Source organism: Pristis pectinata, chromosome 3 (assembly GCF_009764475.1).
Source record: "Pristis pectinata isolate sPriPec2 chromosome 3, sPriPec2.1.pri, whole genome shotgun sequence".
NCBI classification, from domain to species: Eukaryota; Metazoa; Chordata; class Chondrichthyes; order Rhinopristiformes; family Pristidae; genus Pristis; species Pristis pectinata.
Genome location: NC_067407.1, coordinates 102,849,859 through 102,871,922, shown reverse-complemented (window position 1 = coordinate 102,871,922; position 22,064 = coordinate 102,849,859). Strand labels below are relative to the sequence as shown.

The following is a 22,064-nucleotide window of genomic DNA, read 5'->3' as shown; positions in this document are numbered from 1 at the left end:
AAGAGCCCGGCTTTTACCGCCCGTCAGCTCTTCGTGCAGCCGGCGCACTGCGCCAAGGGCTGTCCTCGGTCCCGCTGCTGCGGAGCCGGAGAAGGTCCGGGCTCAGGACAGACCGGTTTCAGACTGAGCCGACTGGTGTCAGAATGCAGGAGGGACCAGTGTCAGAGTCTAAGTTCACTACACTATTACTTAGAATGGGCACGGTTGTCTTCTAAGGTTGGACATGCTAGGCTTGAATTCACTGGAGTTCAAAGTAAGAGCTGAATGAAACGTAAAAGACCCTGAGGGGACTTGAGATTGATGGGGAGGGGATGTTTCCTCTTGCATGACAACCTAGAACTAGATGTCACTGTTTAACAATAAGTGGTTGTACATTTAAGACAGAGGAGACGATTTTTTTTTCCTCTGAGGATTGGGTTCTTCCTCAAAGGTTGGTGAAAGCAAAGACTTCAAACGTTTAAGGCAGAAGTGGATAGGTTCTTGAAAGATTGCTGGGAGTAGGCAGGAATGTACAGTTGAAGTTACAGTCAGTTCAGTCCTGATCTTATTGAATGGTGGAACAGGCTCAAGGGAGCTGGTGGCCTTCTCCAGCTCCTACTTCAATATGCTCCTAGATATTGCTGTCATTATGACACAAGTCTAGGCTCATGCTTCAGAAGTAACACTGGCTAACTGTTTAAAACAGGACCCAAATGAGCAAATGCACTGGAAATTCTCATCTATTCTTGTATTCCAAACAGTATCTGGCACAATACAGGTTCACTATCTGCTTGAATGACTGAGCAGATGCAGGTTATATTTTTGAGATTTAGATGAAATGAGGTTAGAAACATTTCCGGATCGTGAGATGTCAAGATTGCAAACAGTCTAGTTCAAACTAGAAGTGCAAGGGATGGGCATGGCTAGTGGAATCATTGGCATTGCTTTCAGAGTTTGCAGTTGGTAACAGAGATGATGGCTTTGGTCTTCAACGATCATTTCAGGAAAAGGGGCTCATCTAAAGCTCATAACATTGTTGTAAGTCAAATGACTAATGTATAGAGTAGGAAAACATGACAAAGGACATGATTACTAACTACATTATGCATTAACAGCACACAGATGCATTACACATACAGTACAAATGAACTATTCAATATACATTATCTCCCAAGTTTCCTTCTCTGTGATTGACAGTAACATTTCCAAAGGCAACAGAAAGAGATTCAGTCATGGCCATAATTTTCTTTTCCCTGGGAAATCTGAATTGTCTGTTCATCTCTGAGAGCTATTAGTTAAAGTTGATTGGGTATTCGTTTTGCACTTACACAGACAGACCCTGCCAAAATTTTCCCCTCCCAAACTGGAGAAACAGTCCAAAAAAGCTATCATCACTCAAAACTAATTACCTAAATACAGGCAGGGTTCAAAGCTGTAGCTAAATAAACAATCTCAATTATGTTTCAGAGGGCAATTTACTTTGTACAAAGTGTGTTATACATTGCAGCATTACTAACGTAATGATGCAGATGAAGGCCTGTCCTGATTCAGACACATCACCTCAAAAGGGTTGTCTTTCACCAACAATAGCTGTGCTTGTGGTGCCATACTCAAAGTGATATTAATCTACATTTAATAAATGCTCAGGGATGCTTTGGAGTTCCAGGACACTTAAACATGTCTGGAGACAATTTAAATATTTAAGCATTAATACTAAGCTTTACACAAACCTTTGATATGTCAAAGGGCTTTTCAGCCAATGAGATCTTTAAGAATGCAACACCCCCAATGCTGTCTAAATTTTAATCTGAAGAGGGGAGCTCTGCACAGACATGATTTGGTATATCTGGAGCTCTCTTCTGGAAAGATAATCCCAATTCAACACCGTAGACAAAGTACCATCTAGCTGAAAGGAGCTTTGTTTACAATAGGATCAATATTGTCTTTTCACCAGTGATTTGTAAGCAATGGTAGCAATCCAATTACAATTTTCTTCTATGTGCCTTTAAATGTGGAAATCATTCAAGGGAAGAATCTTTGCTTGTGACCTTTAAAAATTCTCAGAGAACATTTCTACATTGAATTATACAAGATTATTTCTGAAATAAAGTCTAGAACACTATGTAGTGAGAAGATTTCTAATTATTTTTGGCATGGAAAGGTAGGTTTTTCATGCAATATTCTGGAAGAATTGGCATCAGCAATTTCCATAGAGGAAATCATTACTGCTCAAAATGGAGAAATGAGCAGCAATGGAGTAAATATTACTTCACTGATGTTTACCCAAAAGGAATTAAGTAAAATGCATTTCCTCCCTCTATTCAGGCTTCACAAATTGTTCAATACATTTTTTAAGTTTGTTGTTATACAAGAGGTCCAGGTTCAAACCCATTTATGCTTTTCTAAAACAAGAGAGGTTATATTTGCATCAAAATAGCAAATCAGCAGGATACATCTGAGTAACTCAGAGATCACTTGACTGAAATGTCATCTGGAGCAATTTTCCTTATTCTGTGAATATTGAAATAAAGAATTCAGCTTTTCTACTAAATATGTCTGCTGCCTTAAAAAGCTTTACATTGTAATACATATTCCCAACAAGCAATGCAGATGTGTTACAAACAATCCATTTATTGGCTTTAAAATATCTGGTAGTACATCTAAAACCACTTCTTTTGGCACTACCCTATATAGTGGTTAAGTCTTTGACATGGTACAATCATAGGATTTGACCTTTTACCCATGGTTCATCACTGCATTAAATGTTAAAGGGTAGTATTTTTGATACCAGCATTTCATACATTATAACAATACTAAGTAATTGGGGAAAAAACAAATAAAGATAACTGAATTTAATAAAAAGATCAAAGACGCTAAGACATTAAAATCATCTTAAAAACACGAAAACCAGCAGCATGATAAACCTTAAGCAGCTTAGCAAAACTGATGACCAAAATGTATTTTCTTGAAAGCATAAACTACAGAACCATGAGAAAAGCATGTGATCTGAAGACAGAACCACTATAAGTTCACACCATTACAAATGAAGTTCAACAAATATCATAACATCACATCTTTAAAGATTACATTCTGTACAAATGTGTTATTTCATCTTGTTTGTACAGTTTTTACATTTCCTTTACGGCCCTAAATAACAGTTATGAAATGTGTCAATTAAATAGCCAGGAGCTGTTTTAAGAGCAGTCAAGAAATAGGATGTTTTGAGCAAAAACTGTACAAGAACTTTACAAATTCAGCAGAGTGATTTGTGTTTAATTACAATTTCTTGTAAATTAGCAAAAAAAAACTTATCTATATATTATAAACTTAAAGTCAAAATTCTACTGAACACATTTATATACATACACAATTTCTGCTGTTTGGTGAATTGTTTACTTGGATTGAAAAAGATCTCCATATCTTTAAGGACACAAATATTAGTATTTGCAGCTTCTTGGGTCTTCAGAGATTTATACAGTTAATGGGATTCTCAGGCATATGTACAAAACAAATGTTCTCCTTTGTTCAATAGTGGTAGCACCAAAACTCTTTTCCTTTAGTGTCAATAGAACTACTGTCTAGAAGAAAAAGAAAAAAAATGTGGTGAGAAGTAATTTTTTTTTATTCTACATATCAAAAGGCACCCATCAGATTAGACAAAGTTGAAGAAATACAATGTTTACTCTTTTCTCACCTTTATTTCCCATTCTGCATATTGATCTGTACATTGAATATTTGATCTTATAACTAAAATTATGAAGAATTTCTCAGCACATTCACCTGCACACAGTAGAAATGACAGTGACATCAATGGAACCAATCAGGAATGGAACAAAATATCAACCTACTATAAGTGAGTGCAAATCAGTGTACACAAGTCTTCAAAAGATAGAAGACTCCATCAAGACTCAGGATTAAAAAGGGAAAGTGAATAGATTGAAATCATAAAAGTGTAGTACTGAAACAGGGTCATTTGGTCCATTAAGTGTAGGAGTGGTATTTTTTCTCCCACATTAAACTCCCTGTTTTATTCTATTGATATTCAATAATCTGGACACACTGCAGCAGTTCAACATAGCTCACCATTACCTTCAAGGGCTAACAGGGATGAGCAATAAATGCTGGTCTTGCCAACAATGCCCACATGCACAAAATGAATAATATAAACAAAATCCCATGATCTGATAAAAATTTAAGGAAACAGATTCAACAGTTATTGTTGAATAGAATTCCATATCTAACCATTATTCTGTGTACTTCCCTTGAATTAATTTTCTGCCCATCTTTAGAAAAAATATAATTGTTCTGCTTGAGGCATAATTTAAACACAATGGATACGTTAGGAGAGGTGACCAGTTCATTCAGTGAGCTGGGTTTCAAATGTAGCATTTCAAAAGAGAAATGAGGAAATGATGAGGCAGAAGGGAAAGTGGACAGAACTTCCTAGTTAGGCCACTCAATAGAATAAAATGAAGAAGGGTGCATAAGTGTTTAGAACAGAAGAATAGAGAGGTTAGAGATGAGGATGAGTAAGACCAAAGTCTGCAATGAAACAGCTGACAGCAACAAAAGGATACTGGGTAGAAAATCACAGGTGGGTGTTGGGGTAAAATTGGAGAATAGGAGGCTGCCTGGAAGGACTTTGCAATAATCGAGTCTGGGGATGACAAAGGCATGGGTGACTGCTTCAATAGTAGATGGCTTATTGGCACAATGGAGGCAGACAATAAAGCAGAGCAGGAAGGTTTGGTAGAGATGGCATAGCTTTAGGAGGCAACATAATGATCAAAGACTCTGGAGAGATAAAAGTTTGGAAATAAGGTTTTGATTTGTAAGGAGAGAAGATTTGCTGGGAGAATGGTAGCAATAGGAACAATTAATTACAATGTTAGGAGTCCGGAAAATAGGTTAGGTGACCAGCAGTTTAGTGAAAATGCACTCAAAGAACCAGACTGTGGGATAGGGACAAAAGGATGTAAGAGCGAGTATTATGCAGCAATGGGTGGTGTCAAGTTTGGTGACAGAAGCCTGCAAGTTATTTGCAGAATGTCAGTAAGATGGGAAGGGAAAGCAGTATCTATAAGGGATTAGTTTCGGTACAAGGCAAAATATGCATGCAAATTGACTCAGACAACAGTTATGTAAACATGGAAAGAGATAACAGCATGTCAAGGTCAATAACAGAAGGCATTAAAAAAAGATAAAATAAGATGAAAATTGAAGACTGAAAGCTGTGTGTTGGGATGAAGTCAACTCGTGTGGTTAGTATAGCACATCCAATGCCTCGATTCCAAGTTGGTTATGGTTAAAGGATGGATCTAGCAGGTGATATCAGGAAGAGTTTCCATGGTGTGAACGATATCCAATGGAGGCAGGCAGCTGATGAGGATTTGCAAGTCTATCATCTGCTAAGGATGGTTCAATGATCTGGGGTTACTGATTTATAGATTTCCATTAACCAAAAGTATCAGAAAACCAGCAGCTGTGGAAGTTAACTTGAGGACCAATAATAGAATCAGGAAAGAACAAAGGATAAATTGACAGGATCAGTGGAAATGATTGGCGGGGGTGGGGAGGCAGGGAATGAGAGATGAAGGAGAATGGGTCTGACCAACAGTTGTCTCTTTCAGGTCAACTTCTCATCTCCAGGAGGCTAAAGAAATTTGGTTTGTCCCCTTTGACTCTCACCAACTTTTATCGATGCACCATAGAAAGCATCCTCTCTGGATATATCACACTTGGTATGGCAACTGCTCTGCCCAGGATCACAAGAAACTGCAGAGAGTTGTGGACACAGCCCAACGCATCACGGACACCAGCCTCCCCTCCTTGGACTCTGTCTTTACCTCTCGTTGTCTTGGCGAAGCAGCCAGCATAATCAAAGACCCCACCCAACCAGGACATTCTCTCCTCTCCTCTTCCATCAGGTAGAAGATACAGGAGCCTGAGGGCACGTACCACCAGACTTAAGGACAGCTTCTACCCCACTGTGATAAGACTATTGAACAATGAGATAGACTATGACTTCACGATCTACCTTGTTGTGACCTTGCACCTTATTGCACTGCACTTTCTCTGTAGCTGTGACACTTTACTCTGTACTGTTATTGTTTTTACCTGTACTACATCAATGCACTCCGTACTGACTCAATGTAACTGCACTGTGTAATGAATTGACCTGTACAATCAGTATGCAAGACAAGTTTTTCCACTGTACTTCGGTGCAAGTGACAATAATAAACCAATACCATTCATTGATAACTGTTTTTTATCTTTTGAACAGTTGTCTAATAAATACAATTTGCCTAGATCACACTTTTTTCGATACTTACAGATTAGAAATGTTTTTAAAAGTTACTATGCCTTCTTTTCCAACTCCATATAAAATTGAAATTACAGAAAAAAAATTAGGTTTTAATCCCTATCAGAAGGGCTTGATAGCAATAATTTATGATCTAATTATGAAAATACGTCCAGAGACACTTGATAAAATTAAGAATGAATGGGAAGAGAACCCCAGATACTTTTACCCACAGAGACTTGTATTAACTAATTGAAGAATTTTCTTCCTTCTTCAATGTGTGCCAGACACTCTTTGATACAACTTAAGGTGGTTCACAGGACCCATATGACAAAGGACAACTTAGCCCGTTTTTATCACCATATAAATCCTATATGTGATAGATGTAATTCGGAGGTGGCTTCCCTGACACATATGTCTTGGTCCTGTCCTCTTTTGGAAAAATATTGGAGGACATTTTAATATTATTTCAACTGTATTGAATACTGATTTACAACCTCACCCAATCACTGCTATTTTTGGGCTACCAATGATGGAATCTGGCCACTTATGTGCTGCTGCTTGTCATATGATTGTTTTTGTCACATTAATGGCCAAGCGATCCATTTTGTTCTCACTACTTTTACCTCCCACTACTTTTCAATGGTTTTCTCAAACTATATCATGTTTAAGCTTAAAAAGAAATTAGGAGTGGCACTGTGGATTCTTCACTTAAATTTGAGGAAGTTTGGAGTCCATTTATTCAATATTTTCAAACGATATAGATCCCTTTTCAATAATCTTTGAATTTAGAGGAGCGGAGTTGATGACATAATAATGCTCTTTGTTTATCGAGAAATGTCAGTCCAGTTTTTTTTTCTTCTGAAATTTATTTCTAGTTTGTTTTGTTTTATTACTTATGTTTTTTTCAATTTGGGTTTTTTTTTATATAATAAATCTTTTCCTTTCTCATTTTGATTTTTTTGTAATATATTCGTTTACTAAGAAACTGTGGGGCTTAGAATATATGACTATATATGTCATGATTGTCCTCCCGATCTCTTTGTATTACGTGTATAATTACCGATGTTATATGTATTCTGTATTAATTTGAAAATTAAAAGATTGAAAAAGAATAAACCAATAGCAAACGGATTGAACTTTTCACGTCCCCCTTATAACCGGTATCCCTCATCCCTAGAGAATCCCAGCGAGTCAAGTGACAATTTTCCATTGCATTTATACACTTTCCATAAAAGGATGCTCAAAACTGCATACAATATTTCAGTGCAGGAGTTCAACAAACCTAGTTACACTGCCACCATGAATATATATTTAAAATATTACCATTTCAATCGTTCCCCTATTTTTATACCTATTATTCACATTGCACTCTCCTGAAGTACATGTCTCACATATCTCTCCAAGTTGATGTCCTCCTACAATTATTCATCATTCTCATTACAATTTTACAGGTTCAAACCTTTTCTATTTGGTCTCATCAAAAAAAATCTGATATTCACAAATCCAGATTACAAAATATATAATTTATAGCCACATCCCTGCAAGACAAAATTCAAAAACAAAAGCTTAATGCTTTTACCACAGTAGATCAAGTTTAACAGAAGAATTATTAGATAAATGATCTGAGTCACATAAGCAAATTTCAAGCAGATGACCAAAAAACCTTGGCCAATCACACAAGATGCTGGATGAACTTGCTGGGTCAGGCAGCATCTATGGAGGGAAATGGACAGTGAATATTTCAGGTCGAGACCCCTCATCTGGACCCTGACCTGCTGAGTTCCTCCAGCATCTCGTGTTTTGCTCCAGATTCCAGCATCTGCAGTCTCTTGCGTCTAAACCTTGGCCAAAGTTTGCTTTCCGAGCATCATAAAGGAGGAATAAAAGATAGAAAAATGGAAACTTTTTTTTGGTGGGGGGGGGAGGGGGAGGAGAGGGTGAAAGCAATTAAAATTGGGGGTACGCAAGTGGCCAGAAATGGAGGAGCAGGGACATCTAAAACAGTGTGGAGTGGGAGAGGTTAGGTCAAGGCAAAGGAAGGATCTGAAAACAGGAATGTGGGTACAGTGGTAGCACAGCAGTTAAATTACCAGATTAACAATCCAGAGGCCTGGACTGACAATCTAGGGACCCGAGTTCCAGAATCCAGAGACCTACCACCACACCAACTATGGAATTTAAATTCAGTTAATAATCTGGAATTTGGGAAAAAACACAACTAGGCTTAGTAAAGATGACCACAAAAACTAATCGGGTTGATGTAAAAAAAATCTTGTTCACCAATTACTTCAGGGGAGGAAATCTGCTGTCAGGCTTGTGTGCAACATCAGACCCACTAATGCAGTTGACTCTTAAATGCCATTTGAAAGCCAGTTCAAAAGATATTAAGGATGGACAATAAATGCTGGCCTGCTAGCAATAGCTAGATCCCAAAGAAATGAATCAAAAAACAATTCGAGTACAGCAAAACTATCCATATATTTGTAATCATGGCCATTTTTCCTTCAAATCAAATTTCATATCCACACCTCCATATTTTCTGACTTCTGACTAGCTTCTTATCTGGTATATCAATTATTTTTGATATATTCATCCAGCCCACACCAACTGCATTGCTTTTATTTCTTCCAATAATTGAACAAGGTTGTCAGGAATTGTGTCAATTTAAAAATCACACTATTAAATGCATATTTTTCCTCCCAAATGTTCAATAATTCCACAGTTTCAATGTCAACCTCCACTCTGAAAGCTTGCCTCAAAATTGCCTCATTACAGGCCTCTACCTGTTCATTTATTACTCATCCATCTTTTGCTATTATAACATAACTACAAAAATGTTTTTTTCTGCTTTCAATCTACATTTTAAAAAAGGGTTAACTTAGCTTTCTGATCACCTATTTTCTAGCTTTCCAATATTTTGCCTCTATTTGTTAAATACTTTTTTTTAAATACCTAATTTAACCTATCTATTCATGTTAATTTTCTCTTTAATAGAATTTACTTGATTTTAAACTTTTCCGTCTACAATTTGAATATTTCTCACTGCCAAAGTATGTGATTTTATTTTCATTTAATATGAGTGAATTCCTTTATTTCATTATAATTTGTCTTATTTTGCCAGCCAAAGTCCTTGATTTCAACAATTTTTCTATTTTTTGTGGAAACTAAATTATCGTCACCACTGTTCTTTTGATTCTCACTGTATCTCCTTCAGTGCTTAGAATCAGGTCAATAATGCTTCCTTCCTGATAGAAGCCCATTGACTTAACTCTAGAAGAATGTTTTATGCTTCACAACTAAATATTCCCTGTGTCAAACTATTTTTGAACAATGCAAATCTACAATTACAAATTTATTTTTAATGCATCCTCTCTAATTTGTCTTCCCATACTGCATATGGTTCATTTATTCCAACTTATCAGAAAACATTCTTAATGTGCCACATATTTCATGTTTTCTGGAAAGCAGTATTTTAAGCCTTTACTGTCTTCCTGAGAAGGATGAGAGGCAGTTTACACAAATTCTGGCAATATTTTATTGATCTTAATGCAAACAGGTACTTTAGACAAGGTGCTTTGGAAGATGATCATGAGATATACAATCTTGAAACACACAAATACATAACTGTATCTAGTTATTAGTGATGTTTGCATTTATAGAAATTTCTTCAGGTCAACCTTGACCCACACATTGCTATTATAATTACGACAGATTTAGTCCCTTTCAGTGAAGCTAGAAGTGCAAAAGTGACAAATCTACATAGTAGATTGAAGCCATCTGGACAATTAAAGGTATTTTTTTTCCTATATTGAAAGTGCTCTTACTCTCTTTTAATCTAGTACCTTATAAAGAAAAATAATGCACATTATACCTGGTCTGGGAGAACTAATCAAAAGGTTGGAAAACATTCTCCCAGTACAGGTGAAAGCAATTAATCATCTACTCCATTCAGAATGTGAAGAGTTACCAGTTTAAGAGGAGGAAAGAGGAAATCAGTTTAAAAAAACATGAAAGTAATCAGCAAACTAAGTTCCATGTATGAATCTTGCCTTCATCCATTGCCTTTTGTAATAATGTCCAGTATTTAAGACCTAGCCTCCTCAGCATGAGCAAATTACTCTACAAAATAAATGAAGGCTTAACATTGGCACGGAGAATTGCAGCAACTTTAAAAAAAAAGTTCAGCTCAAAAGTTAATGCATTTGCACTGTACAGGTTCGATGTCCAAAGTCTAGTACCCTCAGAACCAAAACCATGCCAGATTTTGGAGTTTCCCAGATTTTGGATAATGCAAAATAAAAGTTTGGAAAAAATTTGATTACTTATCATCTATTCTGTCCATTATCTGCTTCCAGAGTAATGTTGGGTGCTTTGGACTATGATGGGTCAGGTTAGAGGGGTCAGTGAACAAAACTAAACTAGCACACCATCAATAAAGCAGTGACACCCAAGAACTGGGACCTAGCTGAATGTCCAGAAGTATCCGACTTCTGACAATTCCAGATTTTCCAACAGCCAGTATTTGGACATAGAACCTGTAATGATGCACTTCAGACCAACTGTTGTTCCAACCCATTTTAGTACTTCAGCCCTTCAAAGCATGCACAAAACACAGGAGTACGATTCTTGAAAATCAACCCACTCTTTACAGAAAACATTAATTTATGGAATCTGTGCACATTAGCAGCAAACACAATGGTAACACTTGACCTGATAAAAACTTATATAAGTATTTGATTTCAATAGCTGTTATACCTCCTCAGGCATAATAACATGGTGACACAAGAAGGTCTGCAAGAATCACCAACTGATCATCTGTGAACTGCTGCTTATGTTCTTGCCAGTTATCGTGATGAGTTCTTCGAAAATTAGATAATGTTTTTTTCACGGTCATCTGTGAAATCAAGAAGGGAATTTTAGCAGAACACAAGTTAAACAAAAAATGAATAACTATGTTGTAATTGATGGGGTAGAATCTGCCAAAATTATACATTTGCAAATCCTCTCCAGTTGCTGGACCTTTTGTGCTGTTTCCTTAGCTTGTTCCCCAAAAAAGAAATTGATCCTTAACCTCTCACTGTATTTTGTTAACTTATTTCAAATTGCACATTAATTTCCCAAACAAACATACAGTATACAAGTACCTTCCTGAAAGGTAATAATCGTTAATGGCTGCCTGCAGCGGTTAGCGTAACGCTATTACAGCGCCAGCGACCTGGGTTCAATTCCCACCGCTGTCTGTAAGGAATTTGTACATTCTCCCTGTGTTTGCGTGGGTTTCCTCCGGATGCTCTGGTTTCCTCCCACGTTCCAAAGATGTACAGGTTAGGAAGTTCTGGGCATGTTATGTTGGCGCCGGAAGCGTGGCAACACTTGCGGGCTGCCCTCAGAACACACAACGCAGAAGGTGCATTTGACTGTGTGTTTCGATGTACATGTGACCAATAAGGATATATCATCATCATATCATCATCAAATATTTGCCTTCACTTTGAGAATGAACATTTAAAATTGTAACAATGACTTTCAATCCTTCAGTGCCATTGTGACACATCAATTAGCACTGCTGCCTTGCACCTCCAGGGACCTAGGCTCCGTCTGACCTTGGGAATTCTCTCCATGACCACTTGGACCCAGATAGCAGGTTAATTGGCAATTGTGAATTACCCTTAGTGTAGGTTAATGGGGAAAAACAATCAAAAAGGTTTCGAAGAGTATGTGTGTGAGAGAATAAATTACAAGGGTACAGGGAAATAAGGAGAATGGTAAAGGGACAAATGGGATTGCTCCCCGGGAGCCAGCATGGACCTCGTGCCAAATGGCTTCCATCTTTGTTATAAGATTATGAATCGCTGGAAATGTTTAAAAGTGTCAAATTTTATCTTTCAAATTACTTTCCTTTTGTTGTTTTCACTTTTATTTTTAAAAATCCCAGTCTTGCTTTCTCACTTTCTTATGCAACTAAATTTGATATTAAATTCACCCACCTAATTCACCTTCCACCTCATTGCATTTTTCAACATACAAATTACATTGGTAAAGGGGATATACTATTTGTCCTACTATTCGCCAAAGTTCTAGATGGCTTTGATCCTACTGCACTAACAAATCTGTACTTACAATAATTTATAGCGTGATGTTTTCCTGACCTGATGGGTGCAGAGAAAAGTCTGAACTAATCAAGTACACGATTTGGATTGACCCACCACATACCATCCCATTAGATTTCTATGCATTTAGATTACATTGTGCCAGTTAACATCTTTCTATTGAGGATGTGTATAGATCATGATCCATACACACTCTTAATCAATTAATCTCAATTTACTCTTCCAACCAGTAAATAGGTTTCCAACTAGGGATTCCCTCAAATGAAATGGATGTTAAGCAAGTCTGTAAATAACATACTATGTGCCTGGAGAAAATTAGCCTTAAACTTTACTAAATCTCTTATATGCTGTTTTTAATATACCTTCAGACTCAGCACTGCACTTTGGATTTCCTTTTCATGCACTATTTTTATTTAACCCTCAGTTTCATTTCTTTAACCTTAGGAAAATGCTGTTAAGATTTGAAATCCTTTGCGTCTTTCTTATTGTAAGAAGATTGCAATCTAATATGACATTTTCCTTCAATATTGGATTCTTCCAAATTTACACAATGTGCCATTTGATGATGCCATCATCACTATAATACAATAATATGCTAACTACAAATTCAAGAAAAGCAGCACATTCCAAATCACACTGATGCAACAAATTATTCTGTAGTGAACTTCATCCAAATCAATAAATCTTGGATTTCTGCAATTCCTGCACAACTTAATGATTTGACAACATGATTGGAGATGTGCAGTTGCAGTTCTTACATTAGATTAAACAAAAGAAATTCTGTACTTTTAATTGGTTCAGTTTTTGTTTTCTGAGCAAATAAATTCCCAACTCTGCCAAGAATAAAACACCAGAGAATGCAGTTCCTCTAAACAGCAGGATCTATTTACCTCTATAGGTTGTGGATCATTCAGGTGACCACTGAGGTTCATCAGAAGCTGTGGCATCCAAGTGGGCACTTCATATGGACTCGATAAAATACAGGCACTTAGTCCTAATACTCCAGCATGCCGACGAACCAAATCTATTGAGAACATGAAAAATATTAGAAATTTTGTTATCATACATATTTATCAATCTTTTTACAGCTTTTCATGTTTGTATGCTCATTACAGTTTGACCTGCAAGACAGTCCAGTGGAAAAAATGCTTAGAAGCAAAATATTAATTACATTACTGGCTACAAGTCAATTTTTTTTAATTTCATAAACATTTGTTCTTACCTGCTGCAGGAATTATATCCACTACTGTGCCTGGGTCTCGCTTCCTCTTCTTTGGAAGTCTGGTCTTGCAGAGCTGTTCAAAGTGCAGCTGCATGGCAGAGTCCATAGTCAAGAAGTTGCACTGCAACAGACCACTCAAGGTGATAGCAGCCATTTCTCTTGTCTGTAAACAGTAAAAAGATATTCATCACTTCACACCCAAGATTCACACAGCATATTCAACACACAATTCTGCACCATTCATGACCATTCCTACAGTACCACAACAAATCCCAGAATTACTATTTTATTAGTTCAATCCAACATGCACAACAGTTTTAAATGATTCACCTGTTGCATGTGCTTTGTCTGCAAGGCTCTGGTCATGTTGCTGTCTCTCCACACTTATTGTAAGCCTTTTAAAAATCCCTACATTCTGGCATTCCCCAGCATCAGCAAAAAAAATTATGTTCTATTTGAATGGAAAAATGCACTGTCTTTTGAGTCTCAAGAGGGCATTTAACAATCAGTCACATGGTCTCCCTCCAACACCAATATTCCATGTTCCCAAATTGAGAGACTGCTCTAATTTGGTTCCATTCAAACCAATCCAAACACTGACAAAGTGTCTCCAGCAATGTTTTCGACCACACAGCATCAGTGTTGCACCAGTCCCACAAAAAAAAACATGATTAATTTGTGGCTGCTTCCTATTCCTCATCGATCTGCTACCCCTCGACATTAGCTCAAATCATAGGGTCAGTTTCCACTCCAGGCACTGTATGATAATAACCAAATGCTGTACGAACTATAATTTGCTCCTGCAAGATGGCCAAACACATCAAAAAATTTCCACAGGAAACAGAATTTTAACCCTGTAGACAATGAAGGAACATCAAAATGAGTCATTTGTAACTGGTTGGTAGGGCAAAAATCAAAGATTTTTCTCCATTTCCGTCACCATCTTCCACAGAAACAATCTGGCAGTAACACCAAACAGGATTTGACCTACACAATCAGTCTGGTGATAAATGTTGAATTTATTCACCCAGGATGCATACTCTATGCCCTTGCTACTCTTTGTAGTTCTTCTAAGTGCTGTTCAATATGGAGTAGTACTATTTCATAAGCTAAATGAAACAAGAGATAGTAAACAGTGGGTTTTCTTGGTTGTGTTTGGCCTGATGTCAGGAAAATTTAATGAAGAAGTTGGCTGAAAGTGTGATTCTGAGTATGATTATGTCATGCTTTTGCTGGATGCACCCTGATTTGTTTGAGAGAAAGATTTCTTTGGGTCAAGTACTTGGCCACTGAGGACATAGAAGAGTCAATCACAATATTGTGGGTCACGAGTCTGAAAGGGCTGTATTGCCAGGGCACATTACCTTCCAATAAGGACAATGGTGAATCACTGGAGTATTTATATCAATTTGATACTTTCATGGGCACCATTATTGATACCAACATTGTCTTCAAGTTTTTTTTTTATATAATTATCTGAAATTCTATCCCCCAGCGACTATGGTAGGATTTAAATTCCTGTCTTCATATCATTTACCTAGACCTCTTGATTACTGCTACTACATTCATTGTACAACCACTGCCTCTGCCTCCCACTACACTCACACCAAATAAATCAGGGTAAAATTGGTGGCTAAAGAAAGTAAGGAATTGGGAGAGAAGACAGTGTGCTCAAGAAATGAAAATGAAGGGAATCAGGAAAACCTCCCTAAGTGAAGAAGAAAGGAGAACAATTGGGAAAAAATATCTTGCAGGAAGATAAGAAAGTTCTTCTCTATTGACTCACTAGAAAAAAAGAGTAAATGAGAAAACAAAACTTACAAATATAATTCTAGTTGTATACAGCTGTGGTGATATATTAAATACTGAAGTCAGTTGTAAACAACACAAGAATAAATTTGTTGTAATCCAAGGCACTGCCTTTTCAGTGTGGATGTCACAAAAATGATAAATCACCACTATCACAGGTTTTTACTGAGAGATCTGATTTTTATCAAAAACAAATGTACTGAATTTGAAAGCACTTCAATATAGAAGTTGCAGTTTAGCATGTTTATATGCCCATTGCTCACTCTGGTTTGATCACACCTGAATGTCTCTCACTCACCTACACCACTAATTTCCAACACACTCAAACTCCCTCATCAGGGCTCCTGCCTTCATGAATTCCACAAAATGCAATATCTCAGAGTTTCTGCCTGGGTGCAGCAGCATTTTTAATTAGGGCAGTAAACAGAAAAATATTATACTGACATTTCTCTCTCATAAATGAGTGAAGGTCTCTAGCATACATGAGCAAAACATGCCAGATGCCCCATAAGGCACCAAATGCTGCTTTAAGCATCATGTTATTCAAACAGCGTTACTACTGAGCAAGTAATTTGAGAATAACTCTCAAGTTACTTGCACAGTAGTAACAATGTTTGAATAACAGATGAATAACAAACATTTTAAAAGATTAAAAATGCAAAATAACAACTAAATATATTGTTATCAGTGACAAATAAAATCTTATTGAAGTTCAGCAGAATTCCTTAAGGATGTTCACACACTTCTATTCCACATGTATTATTATGAAAGAAGCACAACCATCAGGGGATCATTTCATTTACTGCAGTGCTTGTGTTAACATTCATTAACTTTTGCAATATACGACTTCTGACAGTTACATTTAAGTCATGTCACGACTACATTTAGTAGTCAGCCCAATGCTATTGCTCATGCACCATCTACTCTTGGATTTCCCATATGTCTGTAGTTACCATTAATTGAACCAAAGTAGCAGTTCCCTAAAAAGTAACAGAAGTCATATAACAGATTATAATAGCAGCCTTGATTCATCAACCCCCACCAAAAAAAAGAGGCTTTAATTTATTATCTTTATCTTTAAATGGAAACATCCAGCATATACTCAAGCGATCAGGCCACTTTTAATATACAGTGCTGAGTTTTACACTGTATACCATTGGCAGTAAGCATTGAAGAGACCTCAAAGTGTTATGAAAACAAACAAAAGCTTGTCAGATCAGACAAAAATTGTTTAAAGTTCTAATTTGTTCTTAACTATAGAAAAGCAATCTGTGGCTGTAAGAAGGAGATAAAGTTATGGAAAGAATATCTAGATCTTCAGAATACATGGAACCAAACCTCGTGCCTTGAATCTGAATTGTTCATTTTAGCCTTGGAATCACAAAGTTGACAAGATGGGATGTTAAAAATCAATTCCTTCCCCAGCAATACTCCAACAAATCTCAGAAATTATTCCCAGCAAAATTATGGAAATCAATTGAAGAACTCGGTAAATATCCTACGAATGCAGGGACTATAGAATCAGAAAACAAATTCCAATGCAGGTTGTGGGAATACAGAGTTTGTAAATGCTATTTATATAACATAGCTACTTAAGGTTGAATAACTTCTGTTGTTATTAGATCTAAACCATTCATTAGATTATATTTGGGCCCAAATTAGAAATAACAGAGCTTTACCTTCTTTGAAATTGCCTTAGTAAACTGAAAGGATGTCTTCTGAAAGATTTACTAATAACTTAGTGAAGAGCTTATGGAAATTAACTTGATGATAACTCAGAAGGGGAAACATTCCAGCAGGGGCCAAATTTAAACTTTCAACTACAAATCTCATTTAATAACAAGACCTATTTTAAGATCTGTAAACTGTATCTTTTGGGATGTATATTTTTGTCCAACTTAGGAAAGAGTTTGCTGCCAAGGATAGCATACTGTGTACAAGAATGCCCTTCATTATCGGAGCAGTATTAAAAGTTCAGAGCTTTTTTCACTAAAATATCATCCCCTTAACAAAACAATTCAGGAACAAGTGATGCCAAATTCCATGTATCAATATATAAATCCTTTTAAGAATAGTACACTACAGTTTCCATTCATTATCTATATCCATGCAATAATAGCCACATTACTTTTGATCTATTTCTTTCCATACTCAATTGAAAGTATACGAGACCTTTATTCCACACTTACTCATCCGAGCTAATGTACAATTGTTTCTCAGTAACATTCCGGCATGGTGAATGAGGGAACATTTCAAACTATATCTAGGTTATTTAAGATTACAATGAAACAACAGGCCATTAAAAACAAATGAACTGCATCCAGAAAGCAAAATCAAATCAAAATATATCAACCTCCTCACTGCACATGAAACAACTGCAGAGGGTAGGAGGAGATGGTACAAGCTGCACAAGTTGAAATATATACATTTAGTAATAAATAATCAATTCATTGCATCACATTCAGGTGATGGGAAATGTGGAATTGCTCACCCAGTAAAATTCCTGACAAAAACAACCAGATTATGGACAATATTGTTAATACAAATTTATTTTTTTTTAAAAATTGCAAATTGGTGGCAAAGCAACTGCACTCAATTCTGATATATGAAAGCTGTTTGCAACAAAAAAAAAACTAGATACACACAGATAACATTTGTATAATTGCATAGATGTATGCAATTGTTACAAATGCAAAACTCTCATTGAGGCATAATTTGTTTGCAAAGTTATTCTGTTCCAAATGTTTTAAGCCATAATGCTATTAATCATAACTCGTCCAAATGCAGTTCTTCTGCCATCTCTAAACTGATGATCTGATTTTTTTTGCCATAAATTTTTCATAAAATAATTTATGGGGGAGAAAGGTGAATTGTAGTTTCAAAACACATCATAAATGGATTTGACGTAAAATTCTGAGGATCAACATTTCTTCAGGTAGTTTCAACTCCAAACTTCCACTAAGATCACTGAACAGTGAAAATTATAATCCTGCCTCAAAACTGTTACAAAGATTTGTACATTTGCATTTTCTAGTGTGTTTGTTAAGTTTCAATCTGTCAGATAAAATAACAGGATTTTGTACTTGGGCGACTTCATTATTTTTTTTAATACATAAAAGTTAGTGACTGCTTTGTGGACAGGAGCAACATTCAACTCAGTGCAAAGGATGATATGACAAGCAGCATTGAATGGTTGGCTCTGCATTTTTTTTTAATAGAGGAGGAATGTTTGGTACTGGGAGAACTCTTCATTATTTAACATGTAGCAAGGACGTCATATCAGGAATGACAGTGGCTGAAGACTTTGTATGGTGAGAAACCACATGAAGGAGCAAAGCCATTGTGGGATGAGGATCTGGAAAGTCGTTACCATACTATCTAATGCTAGAACATGATCTTGAAAAGTTATTGAACAAACAAGGGACGAGATTGGAAAAGTTATTCATAAATTGTTCTGTGTTACAGTTTTATCCTAATTGACAAGCTTGGTTTTGCCTTTAATAGATAAATGCACAGCTGTAACACAAGTCTTCCCAACTTTCTTAGCAGCAGCCATCACTGGCAGGAGATCAACTTGTGCACCGATATCAATCTACCAAACTAGTCAATCGCCAGTGGAATTGCACTTGGGCGTCTCAGAAGGATTTAGAGAGATAATTGGACTAAAGCAGGGAAAAGGAAGATAGGAGCATGTGGAAGTGAGAGCAGAGGGGAGAAGAGAAGCAGAGTTCAAGGTACCAAAAAGGAGGGAGGGGTATGGAAAAGTATTACTTTCAAAATAGTACTTTTATTACATTTCTGCAATACTAATTGAAACTTCTGTGTCTCCAAATCATACCTTCCAAGTCATTTAATCTTTGGCTGGTGTAAATATCCTACAATTTAAAGAAATACTTATTGGCTTATTTATACTTTATCTAATTTCCCTCACTCGCAATTTTATTCCAACACTTTGCCCAATCTGCTCATTCCTTGCCCTGGTTTAATTACCTATCTCTTCTCATTTTATTCAGCCACATGACCTTGGTATCCATTTCACCAAAGCCAAGTATACAGCTGAAGAATGACAGCCTTTTTTGCAGCCCCAGCCAGGACAATGGCAACCTATTCCAGGCAGGAGAATTTGATTTTACTATCATGGCACACTGGGAGAGTTGGAAAACCATTAGTAAGAGCAGAATTTACTCGCTGAATGGTTAGAATTTCATCAAGGGTCAAATATTTTTCATCTCTGTCATCTGTTTAATGTTGCACTTCAAAGGACTGCACTTCAACAATGCAACGCTGCCTCACCACTACATGGGAGTGTGAGTTTAAATGTAAACGTTCATTTGAATGTGAAACTCGAATACTTCCAATTAATCAAAGCAGAGAGCATAACTTCTGTATATAAAAATATTCACAATGTGGACCTTGCAAATTTAAGAACAAAAATGTTCACTATGGCTTGTGTTGAGCTGTCTCTACTTTGTCTCAGTAATTCATCTCTGTAATCTGATCATCTTACCTCCAACTGTTCATCTTCTAAGAGTTTTATGACAAGCCATCTTATATCTTGGACAGCCTGTTTATTGTCCAAAAAAATAAACAGATTGTAGAACACCATTGTCTGGAGGTATGTTAAAACGGTGTATTTTGCATGCCAAGAACTGCTCTCTGATGTCTGTGCAAAAGAAAACAAATCCAAAATTATTAACCAGGACACAACAAGCAAAATGTAAGAGTCTTTTTTATATTCAATATATTCGTAGTGCATGGTTACTAACTGTCTTGCAATCTCATATTCTACAGTAAATCTGAAGCTGCTGAATTCATCTCTGCAACTCAACATTCTGCAGTTCTGTTATAACCAGCCATGAATGGTATTGGGCACTTGCACTAGCTACAGGATTCAGTGGCCCTGTGAACATCTGTAACAACCACAAAACTAAAAGAAGATTTGAAATACTCTACAATTTGGGGCATCCAAAAGGACAATATTCTAACTGCAGTCTAACTAATCAATTATATAGGTTTTACATGACCTCTCCTGCACTCTAGTGACAGAAATATCTAGAACTCTATATATATTTACCCCACAGCCATATCAAATTGCCCTTTTGAAAGATTTGTGCTTCTTGACAACGAATTCATTACTCTTGTACTTTAAAACATTGACAATTAATTTCAATCCAACATTTATTCTCAAAATTCAGTACAAAGAAATGTGGAGAACACATTAATGAGAACACACCAATGATAATCAAATGCAGTCACAGTGCTACTGAAAAAAAATATTCAGAGGGAAAAGGGAACACCAGTAACCAATGATGTCATTACTGTATCACAAAATACCAAAGCAAGTACATTATAGATACAAAATGGTAAAAAAGGTGAAGTGAGAATAATATCAACAAATTAGAGAAAAATAGAAGTATAGAACTGTAATAATCATTGAAAGATAAACTGGAATAGAAGTTAAGAAATAAAATGCTCGATCTAGTTTGAATAAATTAAATGAGCATACAGATAATTGCAGAGCAAAGTCTAGAACAAAATAATCATGGAATATTAAAAAAAGAGAAAACATCAAAAGACAGAGATTTAACTGGAAAAAAGTAGTTCCAACAAAATTAAAAAGCATTTTTTGGAAAACTTTGCAGGATAAAATAGTTGCAAGATAAATCAGTGGCAAACAGTGGAAAATTATCACTTTATAAATGTTTGTTTACAAACTAGATATTTTATATATGGATATAAAGGCACTGACCAGATTTTGACACTCCAGGGATAAAAAGCAAATTCAAATAAAAGTGAAGCTTATAAAAGACAACGACAAATTCAGCCATGCCAAAATAAAAATCATGACGTTTTGAAAATATAGGGAGTAAAAATGATTAGAAAGGTTAGAAGACTATTGTAATTAAGAGGCAATAAAGAAAAATAAAGCATTCTTTTTTAAAAATATCAAATACAATTAAAGAAAATGTGGAGCTGGAAAAAGACTCCTAATGCGTGAAGGAATAGTGGAGATATTAAATGAATATTATACTTCATTTTCACAGAATTTTCTGGAAAGAGTACAAGGGAGCAGGAACAGTTAAACAGGATCATTATGATATTAATATTGGGTAGGTATGAGGTAGGAATTTTTGGCATTAGATGCTTACTAAAAGCACTCCTTTAAAGACTTGCCAGCTACACGACTCTCTTCCCATCCTTTCCACTTGTGCGGCCTCTTCCAGGGAGCCATGGATTTGCACCCCAAGAAACATGCAAATTTGTCATTTAATAGGAGCAGGCTACTTGGCCCCTCAAGCATTTATTATCATATCTGACCTGATACCCGGACAGAGCTGTGCAGTTAAGGTTACAATATTTACAAAATAAGGTTACAATGGTTACAAAATATTCAAAAGCACCACTTCCACTGCCCTGCAAGGAAAAGCATTCCAAAGACTCAGTCCTAAGAGAAAACAAAATTACCTCACTCAAATTGCTAACCCCCTTCAAACTATGATGTCTAGTTGTAGACCCTGCCAGAAGGAGGATTATCTTCTTTACGTTCACCTTTTCAAGACCACTCAGGATCTCATTGTTTCAAACAAATCCACTCTTAGTCCTCTGACACAAGTCTATCCTGTTCAACCTTTCCTCGCAA

At 36.3% G+C, this 22,064-nt stretch overlaps 1 protein-coding gene across 3 annotated transcripts in view; it reads right to left on the bottom strand.

The window, feature by feature from the left end:
* Positions 1-2,604: 2,604 nt before the first annotated feature.
* Positions 2,605-22,064, bottom strand: part of LOC127568766 (proteasome activator complex subunit 4-like) — a 114,326-nt gene continuing 94,866 nt past the window's right edge. For all 3 annotated transcript variants that reach the window (XM_052012901.1, XM_052012902.1, XM_052012903.1), the window contains 5 exons: positions 19,932-20,087; positions 13,616-13,778; positions 13,284-13,417; positions 11,039-11,177; positions 2,605-3,557 (listed from right to left, as the gene is read on the bottom strand). In XM_052012901.1, coding sequence (XP_051868861.1) covers positions 11,043-11,177; positions 13,284-13,417; positions 13,616-13,778; positions 19,932-20,087 — 588 coding nt within the window. In that variant the 3' untranslated portion in view covers positions 2,605-3,557; positions 11,039-11,042. The remainder of the gene's footprint in view (positions 3,558-11,038; positions 11,178-13,283; positions 13,418-13,615; positions 13,779-19,931; positions 20,088-22,064) is intronic.